The 16054-nt window shown below is 37.6% G+C and overlaps 2 protein-coding genes across 6 annotated transcripts in view; both read right to left on the bottom strand.

Annotated features, from left to right (window-relative positions):
• The window catches only part of LOC136416400 (puratrophin-1-like), a 133012-nt gene extending 124046 nt beyond the window's left edge, over positions 1-8966 (bottom strand). For 2 of the 5 annotated variants that reach the window (XM_066401549.1, XM_066401544.1), the window contains exon 1: positions 8820-8966. In XM_066401549.1, coding sequence (XP_066257646.1) covers positions 8820-8909 — 90 coding nt within the window. In that variant the 5' untranslated portion in view covers positions 8910-8966. Of the gene's footprint in view, positions 1-3903; positions 4082-6129; positions 6323-8819 lie in introns of those variants that run through there. The other 3 variants (XM_066401545.1, XM_066401548.1, XM_066401546.1) reach the window with 3 other exon arrangements.
• A 1252-nt stretch (positions 8967-10218) lies between these two features.
• MnM (myomesin and myosin binding protein) lies at positions 10219-15559 on the bottom strand. Its single transcript, XM_066401468.1, has 6 exons — positions 15422-15559; positions 14942-15158; positions 14692-14893; positions 14401-14638; positions 13507-13755; positions 10219-13457 (listed from the first exon to the last, which is right to left on the bottom strand). Exons 1-6 carry the CDS (start codon positions 15489-15491, stop codon positions 10474-10476), a joined length of 3960 nt encoding a protein of 1319 aa, XP_066257565.1. The 5' UTR covers positions 15492-15559; the 3' UTR covers positions 10219-10473.
• Between the last annotated feature and the right edge of the window lie 495 nt (positions 15560-16054).

Raw genomic sequence — 16054 nt, forward strand, 5'->3', positions numbered from 1 at the left:
CGGCATGTGCCCTGCTGAATTGTTGCTTTTAGTGAAAATCAAACTCCTGGTAAAACAATATAAAAATTATTTCACTCTGGATTTGTAATTATTTTGAAAATTTTCTTTTCATTATATGCCCAAAAAATTGTTTTTCTAACATTTCCAAGCCTCAGTACATCAAATCAGGTGAACATCATTAGCTCCTACCAGTTAAGAACCAAATGAATAATTTCTAATCACATTTATGCATACACTACTGGTTAACATTAACCATAAATATGTAAATGGCATTATTAATATCTGCTACTCGTTTCTGATCCTTTGGGCATATGCTTTCTTATCACCAACAGTAACAGATAAGTGCGACATCCGTCTTAAGGTACCCACCTACAAAAGTACATAAAGAGCATATGTTTGTGTACCTGGAAATGAAAGGGAGATTCGTGAGTAAACAATTTAGCATAAATAATTTCGAGTGAGGTCGATTGGTTGTAAATGACCGCATTTTGAGTTTTGCCATAAAACTTTGGAATGAAAAAATTCAGATTAATTATTTCAACGACCTCGTTGAGCCTTCAGGAAACGGGCTGTAATGTCTCTTTTTGTTTCTGAGATATAGGGGCGCTTCGCGATTTCGAAAGAAAAGTCCAGGACTTCAACTTTACTTATTTAAAATGAGGAAATTTCCAAATGGAGCAGATACTGACATTTCACACCTTTGAAACTTTCATTTTCTATGTCCCAGACACCCGAAGATCATTTACCACAAAAAAAAACTAAAATGAATTGTCCTGATCAGCTCTACAAGTCTGCATAAACTGTGTTGAAATATCTCTTTTAAGTCCTGCGATATGGGGTGTTTTCGATATTAATATCGTGGTTTTGAAAATACCCCCAACCTAAGGGCGCCTAAAATTGCGATTCAGAAGCTCAATTCAGGGATTTATGGGCGATATAGGATCTACTTTCATCGGTTAGTGTGAATAACAGTAGCTAAAGTGTTTCATAATTGTATTGAAAATTTACAAAATTGCTAACGTGCCTTTTCTTTCTTGATTAGCTCTTAAATTTTAAGCGTACCGATATCGCAGGAACCGGTGGCGCAATTGCCTCCAATTAGTCGTCTCGATAGGATTTATGAACCTGTCTAGACAGGGATGTAATATCTCTTTCAGTTTCTGAGATATGGTAAGGTATCTCTAGAGGGCTTCAAAATCCCGCGATAGTATTAGGGAAATTTGCCCCGCAAAGGGCAGAAAGTGGGTAGTTTTGGAGGTCCTAATAGGCGGGCTCTAATCTCTAAACTCCTTTTACTCACTATTTTTATCTATAGTTCTATTGTTCCTGAGACTTTATAGTCCATAAATCTAACCTCGGCTCTTGCAGACGGAATTTCCCACTTAGTCCAAAGTTATAAAACACCATGACGTGTCCCCATACAAAGTGCCAAGGTTCCATTCGTCGTTTTGCATTTTGCCCTTGAACCCACATAACATATACCTGCAGAATGCCACATTAACCGAAAAGTGGAACGATTTTGGCGTGGAAAAAGCACCATAAAGCTCGCTAAGCACATAATTAATAATAAAACAATAAGGAAGTTAATAGTGCGTGGTATCTAGATTAGACCTACACCTGACCATCTTCGTGCTGGTATATGCGTTTTTTTTTGTATTAGAAGAGTGAAATTGAAGAATCAATATTGATTTAAAATGAACTGGGCTATGTTGGATAATTAGCGAGCGATGTTTCCTATACAATTATACTGGGTAACTTCTGAAAGTCATACATGTGAAATTACATCGTCGTCGATCCACCTTTGATCTTTACCATGGATCACTAATTGAATGGCAATAATTAATACATTTCTCATGGAGATAAGTTGTCGTGAAGTTTTTTGCGAACCATGGGAGATTTATTCATATGAGGTCGAGGAGAGAAGTGAAATTCAGCTTGGATCCCGGTTTGCATACGCCAGGACAAAAACCGAAGATTTTGCAGGACACCCACACATTCGTATAATTCTTCGATCCGAATTACATAAAGGGCCGCACCCTTGACATTTTATCCACAAATAACCCATTTCATGCCACACGCGATCGCCTTCTCATACTTTCAACGAAATTACCATTTGTATTCTAAGAATTCCCATATAATCCAATTTGTCCTTACGTTAAAGTGTGAAATTGTAATTTTCGGACTCTAATGGCGTTTTTAAGCCCCAGATTTGGAGTCATGAACCAAACCCAATAAACGCGAAATAATGAAACAATTATCACATATCTCCGCCTAATTACTTTATTGTACTGTGTGTAAATTAATGGGTTTTCGGGGTTTTCTTAATAAGGAACGTTTCGCTTGTTTTTATTTAAGTGATATCACGATGATTCCCGCTTAATGAGCACGTGAGAATAAGCAATTGATTTCGTTCCTATGCCTCATAAAACATGTGATAGTTGAAGCTAAAGGATGAATATGAAATTTACTAGGTGGAAGCTGTATAACACGTTAATAAGGAGAAATGATGGCATGTGGCTTATAAGCCAATTAAGGACACACTTTGAGGCTTCAATTTCGGAATATTGTGTGAAAATGCCAATCTCGGTTTATAGTTTTCAACGGTATAACAGCAATAAGCAGATGCATATGTTAAGTTCTCCCAAAGGCAAAGTGTTTAAAAAGACAGCAATATTCAGGGGAAACGCAGACATCAAAGATTGCAGCTAAAATTCTCGAATATTTCCTTAAACTCAATTTGAAAACTTTCCCTTAAAGCTTTCTGTGTGAGGACGTTCTCCACAACAGCTGGAGATCCACGAAACTCCCAAAGCTCGCCAGTTTTTGAACTTGAAAAGTTCAAATATCGAGGAGAGTTTCCCAAAGGGCGCAAAAATGGATCACAGTGTTTGAAGATGCGATTTGGAAATATCTTAAAAATTGCGAATATTCTCATATCTTTTTTCGGAAAATTATGGTTTTCAATTCCAAAAATTATTTTCTTGATATCTAAAATCCACCGAAAAGGGCGAATACTTCAGTTGAATGTTTTGCTACAAAGGTAGGTCAAGCGTCTTCTTTTCCGAAATCTACCGAATCAGACGAATGTTTCGTCATTAGTCATTTTATGGAAAAGGCATTTCTTGGTCTAGAATTGTTTCATTTTTGTTTCTCTACATATTCACCATTACATTTCTTTAATTTCTCTACTAAGCACTACTAACGACCAAGATTCTATCGGTTTCCCATGCGTTCTCTAGATGAAATTTGCTCCACTGCTCCCATTTCTTCAGGGAATTTTTAAAGCTGATGATTCTCTGAACTTTAAATTTTTTGATAATGAACTATCCGCTCAGTTAGCGCCTTCAAAGGCATTCAAACATTCTTATACTGCACTTTTCCACGAATCTTCTTTTCGATGTCTCAAATAGGATCAATGAACCTGCAACATGTACCATTGTCCCTCATATTTGGCCAACAAAGGATGTCATTTTCTTCAGCTATTTCTGCCTGGAATTTTAATTACCAAGCAACCCCATGAAGGCACGCTTTACTATTCTCATTTTCAGTATATTTAATAGACAAACAACGAACAACAAACATACATATTATACTCATTCGGCCTATTGAACATACGCTTTACACACACACTGATCGGATATTACGCTTTTCTAATCTCAGATACAGATACCCATTCAAATATTAATTTACCACGAGAAATTAAGAAAGTGTAATTAATTAACTGACGAACCAAATCCAATACAGAAGCAGAAGTAATTATTAAACATGAAGTGAGTGGTAGGATTATCAATATTGCTTGCAAGCTTGTTAATGAGAAGAAGAGGTGTTCGGTTTCTGTGTGGTGTTTTGCATGCCGATATTTGTGTAGTTATTTTTTTTTGTGTGACCGCTTTCAAGGCTTACCCGGGATCCTCCCAGTTCCAGACGAATGCGAGTGTACTTCTTCATAACAACTCTCCAAAGGACGTAGGCCATTGTGAGGACTGCTTCCAATCATTCCAGAGAAACACTTAACGGGGAACACTTATGCATAAAAATCACCAGTTTTCGGTCCAAATTGGGGGAATCTAATGGATGACGTGAGAGTTAGGAGACCACTAAGCAGCAGGTCTTAAAATAGGGGAAGCTGTGGCTGTATTTTTGTTGCTCCTTTTTGGCCTTTTTATACAATCGGATTCCATGAATTCGACGTAAATTTAACACATTTTTGATCTGTATTTTTCCGCTTGTGACTTGTTTTCTCGCGGCTTCTCATATCCTTATTAGCACTTCTTTTATGTTATGACAATATATTCTACTGCAGAAACCAGACCCATGATTCGACATTTTATTGTTCATGTATTTTGGCAATTATTGCCGAATTAGCAAATACAAATACACTTACTCAATATGCTGGTTATTTACGACATATTACATCAGCTGATGGTCTGAATGAATATTATGCAAATATGAAAACAATGCTTGTATGCCAGCCAATGACCTTAAAAAGTGCGAAATCCTTGAATTTTGCTTTAGGTGTATTTGTGTGACGAGCTGTTTGGTTCGGTAGAAATACACGTAACGTTTTCTTTATGGGAAGAACGGAGATATCAGATTTCCAGAGTGATCATATTATGAATTTGTTGATCCATTACCGCACCCTTTCAGTGCCTACTCGGAGAAGTACTTTTCAAAATGGTGAAAAGAGCGAACATTGACTTTTTCCAAGCTAAAATATGTTGAGTTTAGAGTTTCAAACTCCGATATCCTGAGGATTTACTGCAAATGGTGAATATGCTATTACTAAGGAAAACGAACTTTTTTTTTTAAGTTATAATTTTCCAACATCGAGGTTGTAATTTCGATGTATTGTGCGAAGTAATCCAAATCTCCCGAAAATGCATCAACACAAGGAATATTTGTCGCAAAAATTATATTACGTTCTAATTATGTATCTCAAGGTGTTTAAAATCTACTGAAGATGGCGGATTTTTCAGTAGAAGGGCCAAAAATTATATTATTAATGTGCTATGCGAGATACTCAAAATCTACTGAAGATGACGAATGACTTTCGTCGTGTCGAACGTTTCATCGTAATCGAAATTTTATCTCAAGACATTTTTTTGAAAAGTGGTAGTGCAAGAAAAATATTATGATCTTTTTCAAAATATTGAAAATTAATTGAAAATTACCAATGCTTCGTCGCAAAGCGTCTATAAATAATTAAAAATATAGATTTAAAATCGCACTCTTCGAAAATGTTTTCCTAGCAATTCAAATTTTATTGAAAATGGCGAATGGCTCATTTTCAGGAATTTTGGTAGCAAATTGCAGATTTCTATGCTTCTTTCACATAAATACACGCATTTCTTCGTAAGTCCTGAAAAAACGTACACCGCCTCACTCCCAACCAACTAGGTCAATTTCTACCTTTTCAAACAGCTTGAACACACATCATCCTAATCTGCTCTACATGACCCAAAATCTGAATACACAAAAATAATAAGGTATTTATTACCTTGATAAAAACTTAATTATCTCCGTGTATGAAATTTGAATGGCACTATACTACGAAGTGGTGAAAAAACTCAATAAACGGTACGAAAACTTATATACCGGAACTATCGAAAATTGCCAAGTAACTCCCAGGTTACTGACACCGGTTTACTTTTGTATAACTTTTTATTATTAACAATAATAAAAGGCTTTCAAGGCCATTTCTTGGCCGCAAATCTGTTTGTAAGCGTCTAGGATAACAGTGTTTGAATTGGTTGTTTACCCTTTAATGGGTCTTTTCGAAAATTACCCGTTTTAGAATGGTGATTAGATAATCGCAGTAACCTTCAGTCCGCCTTCTTCCTACACTCAAAAATAATATTTTCGAAGCAACCTAAAAATCATTGTGCAAGCAGTTGCATTGTAATACCACGCAAAGCTGACATCTCCTTAAGTTGTTTACAAAATCCTTGGGTATAATTAGTGCTGTTTACTTAAGCCATTTTGGTGAATACTACTATTTGTTCCATGTCAAGATTCAAATTTATTTTAAAATTTAACCCACTTTTCTCTTTTTGAACCGAAAAAAAAACAACAAAAACCCAACCATTCCCATTTACACGCCTCTCACCCCAAACCGCATTAAAAAATTACATTAATCACAATCTCTCCCAATCCTGTATGCACCATTAACTCCGCATGTCAACACTTCTGGTTGCATAGAACCACTCACAATTCGAACCCGAAAAAAGCAATTCAAAAACGAAACAAAACAAAACCGCAAAAGGATTGTTTCGAAAAGTCAAAGCGCGCCGCGACGGCCGCGAAACAAACGAGCAGCGTTCGCGCGCGATTCAGGAAACAAATGACTGACGGATATGCACGTGGATGGCGCGCCGGTCAGTAAAAAGTCAATTTAACGAGCTTTCAGGAATTGGGGGAGTTTAGCTGCTATTTAGCAGGCTTTTACGCAGAAATTTAATTTGATAAGTGGCGCGCTTAGGTGAGGCGCCGGAATGGTTGTTTGATAAGCATTGCACTAAAGAAATTAAAACTGAAAGTTTTATTGCTGCAAGGCTAGACATTCGCCATTTTCTGTAGATTATAAGAATCAAGAGAAACCCTGCAAAAAAAAATTGCTGGGCACTTTTGAGTTTGCGAAGGAGACGCTTATGCAGGGAGCATTAGGCAATTTCAATTTTGGTAGATTATTCTAAACCGCATTAAATAGGTGGTTTTTGGTTTGAACAGGGTAAAGTTGCGAGCATTAATCACTTCAGGAACATTCGGCATCTACAGTAGATTGCAGTAGAAGAGAAACGTCCAGGAACGCTTGATTGGAAATCAATTGCCATAATTAGAGGACTTGAAAAGGAAAAGGGAATACCTGTCTAGAATAATTCGCCATTTTCAGTAGATCGTCAATCAAGAGAAACATTGCAAAAAAAATGGCTGCGCACGTTTGAGTTTACGAAGGAGATGGTTAGGAAAGGAGCATCCGCCAATTTCAATTTCAGTAGATTATCCTAAACCGCCTTAAATAGGTAGTTTTTGGCTTGAACAGCGCAATGTTGCGAACATTAATCACTTCAGGAACATTCGGCATCTGCAGTAGATAGTAGGTAGTCGTTGCTAGTTGGATAGAATGTAACGGAGAAGCAATGTATAGAAATAGTTGCTTGAAAATCAGTTGCCCAAATCAGAGGACTTGAAAAGGAAAAGGGAATACCCATCTAGAATAATTCACCATTTTTATTAGCTTTTGAATATTTGACTAAATAGCGAAAATACGAAGGAACGCTCTCAGAACTTCGATCGCTTTCAGTAGATTATCTTTCAAACATTAGCGCTTTTCAGTAGATTTTGAATATGCTTTATAATTAATTTCGACAGTGTCTCGGATACTTTAAATTGAACTAACTTCCTGGTTTTTGCAATGTTTCTCGACAGTTAATGTCTCATTATACCTTCCAACCATTTGTCAGCAACATACTACTACCATTGTTCTTAACTGATGTTTTAATAACAGTGTGCGAAACTCCAAAAATATAAGTATTACGCAAGAAAAGCAAGTAATAATCGGCTATTTATCTCCATGAGACTCGTTTACCGTCTTTAAAGAAAGCCTATTAAAAAAGGAAAAGTTCACATTAGAATTTAATGAAATGCTGCTTAGCTGGGGATATTAAAGTGGCCGAGACTTTGTTATGGCTTAATTGTCCATTCAGTGGAAAAGTTGATGATCAGGTAAGTAAAACTGTTAAATGAGTGCGGTGTATAAAGAGACGCTTTGTGCACTAATAAAAAAACAATTCATTTCTTAACGTCACAAGTCAACATTGTATTTGCTACAGCCTGAAATTACATTACTAAACGCAATTGGTCGATACTGCTATCGATGAAAATTATGTGGTATTTTTTGCAAATTTCAGCAAAAAAAAAGTTTTTGTTCATTTAATAATCAACTGGTTGCAGAACGAGGTGAAAGAAGGTAGATACAGTCCTGCTATTGAAATGAGATGAGGAGGAAATCGACGTCATAGAACCCGGAAGAAGTTGAACCGTTTCAAATGAGAAAACTTTCAATTACTTCAACAAAGCCTTAGCTTTCGGTTACGTTGCTATTGCGAAGGATTAACCGTATTTCCAGTTAATTATCCTCGAGGATTCCATTGAAGACCGAATAACAAATAATGCAATTAAATCGTTATACTTATTAAGAACCCAAAAGCAATTTCAGGCAGTGATATTCTAGGGAAAACGTAGAATGCACAAATCCCATAAAAATCGACCTCGGATAATGTAATTAGGTGTTGTATTATGACGATGTAATTGAAACACAATGCCATTGTATGTGGAGCAGGGGAGAATTCCAAATATGTCCTTAATACCCCTTTCACCTAACGCATCTTAAATTCATGCATAAAATGTGTATAGCACTGAATAAATCAACACATATAGGTTTTTCTGTGTAAACACTTACCTCCCCCTCATGGAAAGAAATTAAATTCTATCCACGCAATGTTTACCTGCATTTCACAGAATAATCAATAGGATTTAGGAGTGGTGTTTCAGACGGCCGTTATTAGATTAAGCTCACTACAGGAACGTCCAGACAATGTTTCATTCAGCCCTGACTGACGCAAATTGTTATGTTGATTTGAAAAACGGAAAGAAATAATTATTGCAGTCTTTAATGGTGACGGAATCCATTGTTGTGCCGTCTTGAAGTCGATTCTAATGGTTGTTTTTTAGGGCTACAGTCCATTGTCAACAAACAATTGGGCAGGATATTAATGGACTTCTCTGATGAAAATGACGCACAGCAAACAAAAATATATTACCTCGTAACAATACGTGCAGGCACCTCCAACTTTAGATAATAGGTCAATGACAATATCTGCATTCTCCTCTGAGCACTGGCCACATAACATGTTGAAAACACGGAAATGGGGATATCGAAGGAAAAGTAAGGTTTTCCTCTAGGAAATTGGAAATTAGTTGGTACACGAACCGAAATAATAGTACATTAGCTGATGTTGTCAAAGAGAATTCAACATCAGTTTTTGGATTGAGCAAAGAGGCATTCTCTAAAAGATTCCCTGAAAGCAAAGTTCAGACGTAAGTTCTATTAGGAGATTCCTGTGGGGTTCAAGAAAAAACGTAGGACAACTTGTTCGGAAAATGTTGATGGAATATTTTTTCCATTAAAGTTTAAAATATAATTCGGATATCTAAGGTATGGAGGATTTGCATAGAATCGCCCAAGATAATTTTAGAATAATCATAAATTTGCGAAATCAAGGCACCTACCTAAATCATCCGTATAAATAGCTGTAAAAATTACTATGGTTCGTTGAGAATTTAGTTTAAAAGCCTGGGATTTGTCCCAATGTAATAGAGCATGGAGGCATTACTCCTAATTGCTTCTTCTGATACTTCCTGCAACTAAATTTAACTTTTTGGTAAGAAAATTATCCTGATAATTTGAAGTCTATAGACACAGTGAAAAATAGGTGAAAGTTTACATGACATCATTAAAATCTCAACTTAATCAAAGAATTTCTTTGAAAGCCGCAGAAGAGATGTTTCCTTCTGTGCAGAGCGAGTTGAAATGCAAATAAAGTTCAAGCAATCTGTGAAGATTTGTGCCCCACAATTTATAAATTTAAAGCACTTTACTGAAATTCCCGAGACTAACACTAAGCTGTTTTAACCTTCCAGTACCTTCTATTACTTAAGAATATGAGTTACATTAGTTAGAATCTCTGGTATTCCCAAAAAGCATTTCACCACAACAACAACAAATTTTAGGTGTCAACTTGCACTTCTCCGCATTACAGAATATGAGTTACAATCGATCGTTTCTCTCGTTTTTTCACGAAGATGCACTTCATTCCAAGGCCATAAAAATAAAACTCCCGAGACCAATATTTTTCAAAAGCAAAGCAGCATGCCACCATCTTTTCTGGAGCCACATTTTATTATTAATTCGCCTTTTTGTTAAGTGTCACATTTGCTTATTTTTACCAGTATGCTATTGAGTTTAACAGAACCAAATTTTGAATTTTGAAAATTATATTTGAACCCAGGACCAGTAATGGTATTTTCCAAAAATGCGGAGGAGTACATCCGATTTTTCTTAATTTGTTCAATTACTTGGTGCGTCTCAAAACCAGCAACCTGAAATTTTTTTGTGCATTATTCAATCGCTAAAAAGCACAAGAAAGGCAAGCTCATAAATAATTTCCTAAAATAGTTATTTATTAACATCACATAACACTTCATAATGGAATATTAAAAACACTATAATATCACTTATCACTAGTAGTTAACAATAAATTAGCGAAATCATAGACTTCAATCTAAAATTAAAGACAATCAACCCCTAAAAAAAAATATTATAACACTTTTGGAAAAATGTGTTGTTTTTGCTATAAAACCAAAATTATCTGGATATTTCCAAAAACTATGATAAAAATCTGTTTATCCACTAAACTAATTATTGGTGCTTGACTTCTTTCGGAACTTCTTGACTACCCAAGAAGGAGTTCTCTTCTTGATTTCCTCCTTTAGCTGCCTGTAAACCATAACAACCAAAACTGGTATGGCCAATAGCTCATTCTGGAACAAATAGAGCCAGCAAGCCACCGCAAACATTGCCAAGTCCAGCAACCAATCTACGGCAGTTCTGACTTGAACTTCCGCCCTAACGGCCAGTTCTTCTTGCTTTCTTTTATCGAGACTCGGTCCATCAAATGAATCCAGGAATCCAGAGGTTTGAGTAGTAATCTCCTTAAGCATCATTCGCCTCGTTGTCCTGGGACTTGGACTGGATTTTCGATTATAAGGAGATACTCTTCTATCATCATTCCAATTTTCTGGTCTTGCAGGCGATATTGTAGCTGCCTTTCTTGCGATGCTGGTTCCTCTTTTACTCGGTGATTTGGATCTACTCACAGCTCTTTTTCCTGATGGAGTAGTCAAAGAGGATCTCCTAGAGGAGTGTATAGAGTTTGATCCAGAGTTTACAGATTTGGGAGTGTTGGCAAAGTTGCCTAGTTGCACTCCAGCTCCGCTATCTCTACGAAGCTGTGATGAACCTGCACCACTATCTCTGCGAAGCTGTGACAATCCTGCTCCACTATCCCTTCTAAGGGACACTTTAGTTTGAGAACCAAAATCACTGGATCTTCTCATATTTTTGGGTTTTGGTTCAGGACTTCTCTCTTTGATTACAGGCTTAGGAGCCTCCGCTGTCCTTACAGGAGAACGGAATATTGGGAAAGAATCATAGTGATCAGTAAAACTACTTCTCCGATAGCCGGACACACTTTGATACCCACTATCTTGGCTTAAATTCTCCTTGGAAGGTGTTTGCTCTTTGCTACTCAAATCCTCATCCTGCGGAGTTTCTAACTTTCGAGCAGCTTTCATCAACTCATCTCTATCCAATATTGGATTACTCCTCCTTCTCTGACCAACGCTCTTCAATATGTGATCATAATGGTCCGCCATAACTCTAGCTTCTTCCTCGTTCTTCTTTTTATTCAAGAGTTTGTTAGGAATCACTATGCTTGCAGCAGTGATCCCGGAAATCTCTGCCACAGTAGTGACACTGGGTAAAGTAGTTGTGCTTTGTGTTTTCGGTTTTGAAGAGTCTTTTTTTGCCTGAGTTAGGCTGAGAGACAATGATCTAGTCCTTGGCTTGTTAGTCTCATCACTTTCGTCTCCCGAAGAGGATAATAAGGGTGGCAACTCAGGAACTGCTAAAGATTTAGTTCTGTTTCTGTCTAAAATTATATCTGGTCTGGGGGATAAAGCTCTAGCAGATTTTATTGGGGATGAAGGAGGAGACACTGGTGGAGAAACTAAAGGAGAGTCTGTCTTTTTGAGAATAGGTTTTGGAACAAAGTTGGGATTAGGTAGCTCCTTTCTTTTATTTAAAATTTCAAAAGGTTCTTTGTTTAATGAAACCATTCCGCTTAAACCCCCAGGAGGTCTATAAGTATCCTCTTCAGTGTCTATTTGCACTTTCCTAGTCTTGCAGACCTCCATTTTAAATCTTTCCATATCAGAATCAGTCTCAGACTCACTTTCTGATAAACTTTCTTCGTATTCTACATTCCATGATCTTTCTTCTTTGATACTTACTGGGGATCTTTCGAAACTAGATTGAGTGTAGCCTCTGCGAGTATCGAAATCTTGATCTGAAAGTTCTTCTGAGGTAGTTTGTTCTGACATCATAATACTTCTCTTCATATTCAGAGAGATTGGGGCTCTTCTGAGAGACATTCCCTCATTGCTTAGCTCAGAAGGGTTTTTGAGGCTGTGCCTCTTCTGGTTCCATTTACTGCGATATTGCCCTGCACCTGATAGTTTCTTTCTCAATGAATGTCTTCTGTCCAACCCTACAATATCATCACTATCCTCAGAATTTATACGGATTTTTGGAATTTCATGGCTTGGTCTTCGTTCAGAGTTTTGTGCTTGTTTCCTTCGTTCCAAATCTCTCTCTTCTTCTTCCGCAGCCTCATTCAATCTCATCATAGTCCTTTCATGTAGAAGCTCTGTGGAACTTGCAGAGTATTTCAATCCAGGAAATTCTGGAGGCTCTAAGTTTGACAATTCTGGTGCTGATAACGATAGAGGTGGGGCTATTGTGTTTTCTTCGAAATTGAAAACAGGATTTTCAGTGGGGTCATCTGAGTAGAGCACTAGCATAAATTCAGAACTGCCAGAGACTGCTCCACTAAGTTCTCGAATGAATTTGTTTTTTGCTTTAGGGCTTTGAGGTTTCTCTATGATGACTGCAGTTTGTGTTTCCTTCGGAGGCTCAATTTTCACTGTATATATGGTAGAGTCTTCTATAGCTTCTTCCTGATCCTCAAAGCTGTTCTGTTGAAGAAGTTTCAGTTCTGGAGAACCATAAGCTAGGTCTCTGGCCAAGGAAGATCGGTCGAAAATAGTTTTATTGATTTGAGACATAACATCCTTTCTTGGGAGCATTGGTGATGCTTCAGGAGTTTGTTGCTGGCTTTTACTTTTTGTTCTTTTAGGCCGAAGCGGGGGCATTTCCTGTTCTATAACTTTACTAGCTTCTACCCTAGATGAAGATAAAGATCGAGGATGATTTTTCCTTCCAACCCTTGTAGGGGTTACTTCAGCACTGTGCCCTCTAGTAGGAGGATGCGTCAACCCCCTCTTTGGGTCTGGTATGAAAATCACCTCCGATTCATCACTGGGCTCGCTAATGCCATAAGGACTTTCAGCCTTAATCCTGAACTTGTATTCACTGCCTTCAATGAGGTCTCCTAATCTTGTACTCAGCTGTCTTGTTGTAGCAGCTTTTAACCATACATTCCAGCCAAGTCTGTAGTATTCTATTATATAGTTCCCGATTTTGCTTCCACCGTCATCTTTGGGGGATGCCCATGAGAGGGTTACGGATCTACCAAGTGTCATTACCACTTGTGCTTTTCCTGAAGCAAATTGTGTAAGCACAGGAAAGTTGATTATTGAGATTCTTACCTGGTGGTGTAGGTTTGTCAGTTATGGTCACCAAGAAGGACGCACTGTCAGATCCAAGTTGGTTTGCTGCTTTGATTTGGTACTCTCCTCGATCAGATCTTTGCGCATCCGTGATTTTCAGCGTACAAGTCTTATCTGCATATTCAACCTCGTGTCTTTCATTGTTTTGAAGAGATTCTCCATTGTGGCTCCAGAAAACAATTGGAGTAGGCCTTCCCACCACTGAGACCTTTAGGCGAATTAGTTCACCTGGAAGACCAAGTATCAAATTTTCCCATTACTCAAATTTACCCCAGTAATTTCAATTTACCTGAATTTGTTCGAAGGATTTTTTAACTAGACCCCAATTTTGTCCACGATTTTCCAGCTTTTTTCACGATTTTCCAATAACCTGAATTGACTTAATTTTAATTCGAGAATCTTTGACCTGTTGTAAACTTTGCCAATGATTTTCCAGGTTTGTTATTGTTCCAATATTTCATTTCACCTGTTTTTTTAACGTTCGCTTTTTTTAGCTCTTGATTTTTCCACTATTTTTTTTGGCTCGATTTGGTTCCAATATTTTCTTTATAATACTTCGTAACCGCTCAAAATTAAAGTCGCATATTTTGCTTATAATATATTTGACCTTGGAAAAGATTAATGGAATTTATGGTTGCTAAACAGGTCCAAGATTATTCAATTCAATAAAGTTTAAAATTAAAAGACAATTTCACGTTCACCAGAATGTTCAGAAATCCTATTTAAAGCATTATCGCCCCTTTATAAGTCCTTCGCGTATATTCTTAAAAATTATTAAATGAGAAATAATTAGGTTAAAGAAGTTAGACAAACCTGGACAGAATTTATTTTCAAGTGAATGTCAACTGAATCTCGGAGTGTACCCCAACTTACCAATTTCAAACAACAATCCCTCTTCATAATTTCGAGGTAGTCTCACACTTGGAGGAGCCTCCACGGTCAGTTTGGCTTTAGTTGTGACATGTCCAGCCCTATTTGTTGCTGTACACTTAATTTCACCTTCATCAGACAAAGACGTCTGGTGAATCGTAAGAACGCTTCTATCGTGCTCGGTCAGGATTCGAATTCGTCGGCTGCTGAAGATTTCGAAGTCATCTTTGAACCAGCATATCTAGAAGAACATGCACAAAGTGTTTGAGATGAGGAGGGGTATGCAATATATACCCTTGGGGCAGGCTGGCCAAGAAAATAAGCAACAAACTCGCATTTCTCATTCTCCAGAGCCACAGTATCAGCAACGTCTTGCGTGAATTTCGGTGAAGTAATCGCTGATCGTTGTAAAGTTACTGTAATCGGGTCAGAAATTTCTGAGGGGGTGGAATAACCTACTGCATTTTCGGCACTAACTCTAAACTGATATCGCCACCTAAAAACACTTTTCTTTTTAAAGTAACAGACAAACAGTGATAGTTACCCTGGTTCTAGCCCACTGAGGGTGATTTCAGGAAAGGGTACAAGTAGAGGAGTAGCGCGCACCCAATGGGGTGAGCCCATTCTGCGATGCTCTACTAAGTAACCTGCGATGGGAGAACCCCCATCGTGGAGGGGGCGAAGCCATTGGAGGGTGATCAAGTCTGGAGATCCTTCATTTTCAGGCAAAAGCTCCGGTTTTCCAGGACAGGTAGGTCGATCTGAGGGTTTTTGAATGAAGATGCACTAATTATTTGATTAAACATAGAGCAGTTTTTAAATCTCCTTAACACGTCCAATGTCCCACTTTAACCTACACGTTATATCTACATAATATCTAAAAATATCCTCGGTTTTCCTGACCTGACATCATTTGATTTGTCTCAATTATTGCACACTCTTACGCTCTTCAACTTTTTCTAATTTTTTTAAATAAGGATTTTATGTTTTTTTTTTGCTTTTTTTGTAATGTAGGATTATTTACCTGCAGCTTTCCAATGCACTTGCTTCTTATTCCTCACTCGCGGATGGGGTTTTATATGCGCGTTCCCCATATCGCACCATGGCAGCGGCTTGCCAGAGTCGACCTCGTATTAGTCGAACACTGGATATTTTTAGGATAGTTTGGTCGGCTTTCTGTCACTATTTTGGCAGGGTTCTGTTTTAACGGGCCTGGCGGGAGATACGATATTTGGTATAGGAACTGAGAGTTTAGAAGTTCTTTCAACTTTCATCCAAAACTTGCAAAAGAAGGCTCCAGGCTCTTAATTGAGGCGTCTAGGTTTAAAATGGGATCCATCGGTTAATTCGAACGTGTAGGTATTCGCATATGCAAGGGAAGGTGGAAAAACGGGAGGACGGTGGTACCTCCTTAATTCCAAAAATTTGGTAACTCCTGAGATCTTGCATGAAGGACTGCATTTATCCAGATCATTTTGGAAGAGAGAATTTTCATTATACTTCTAACACAATTCAAAGCGAATATCTGATGCCACATTGCACCTTGATGAACTAAACATTTGTTGTACATTTTTTCTATATACAGGGTGAGTCGTAATGGAACCGACAGTGAGCAGATGCATGTAGGGGATCTTAAAATATAACAATTTGTGAATAT

This window comes from Euwallacea similis, chromosome 23 (genome assembly GCF_039881205.1).
Source record: "Euwallacea similis isolate ESF13 chromosome 23, ESF131.1, whole genome shotgun sequence".
In the NCBI taxonomy this organism is placed as follows: Eukaryota; Metazoa; Arthropoda; class Insecta; order Coleoptera; family Curculionidae; genus Euwallacea; species Euwallacea similis.

Excerpts from the sequence above, each read along its gene's own strand:
- MnM (XM_066401468.1), bottom strand. The coding sequence starts at position 15,491 with ATGGGGAACGCGCATATAAAACCCCATCCGCGAGTGAGGAATAAGAAG. Across the intron at positions 14,894-14,941 it reads CTCAGTGGGCTAGAACCAGG|GTGGCGATATCAGTTTAGAG; the intron begins GTAACTATCACT and ends AAGTGTTTTTAG. Across the intron at positions 14,639-14,691 it reads TTGGCCAGCCTGCCCCAAGG|ATATGCTGGTTCAAAGATGA; the intron begins GTATATATTGCA and ends ATGTTCTTCTAG.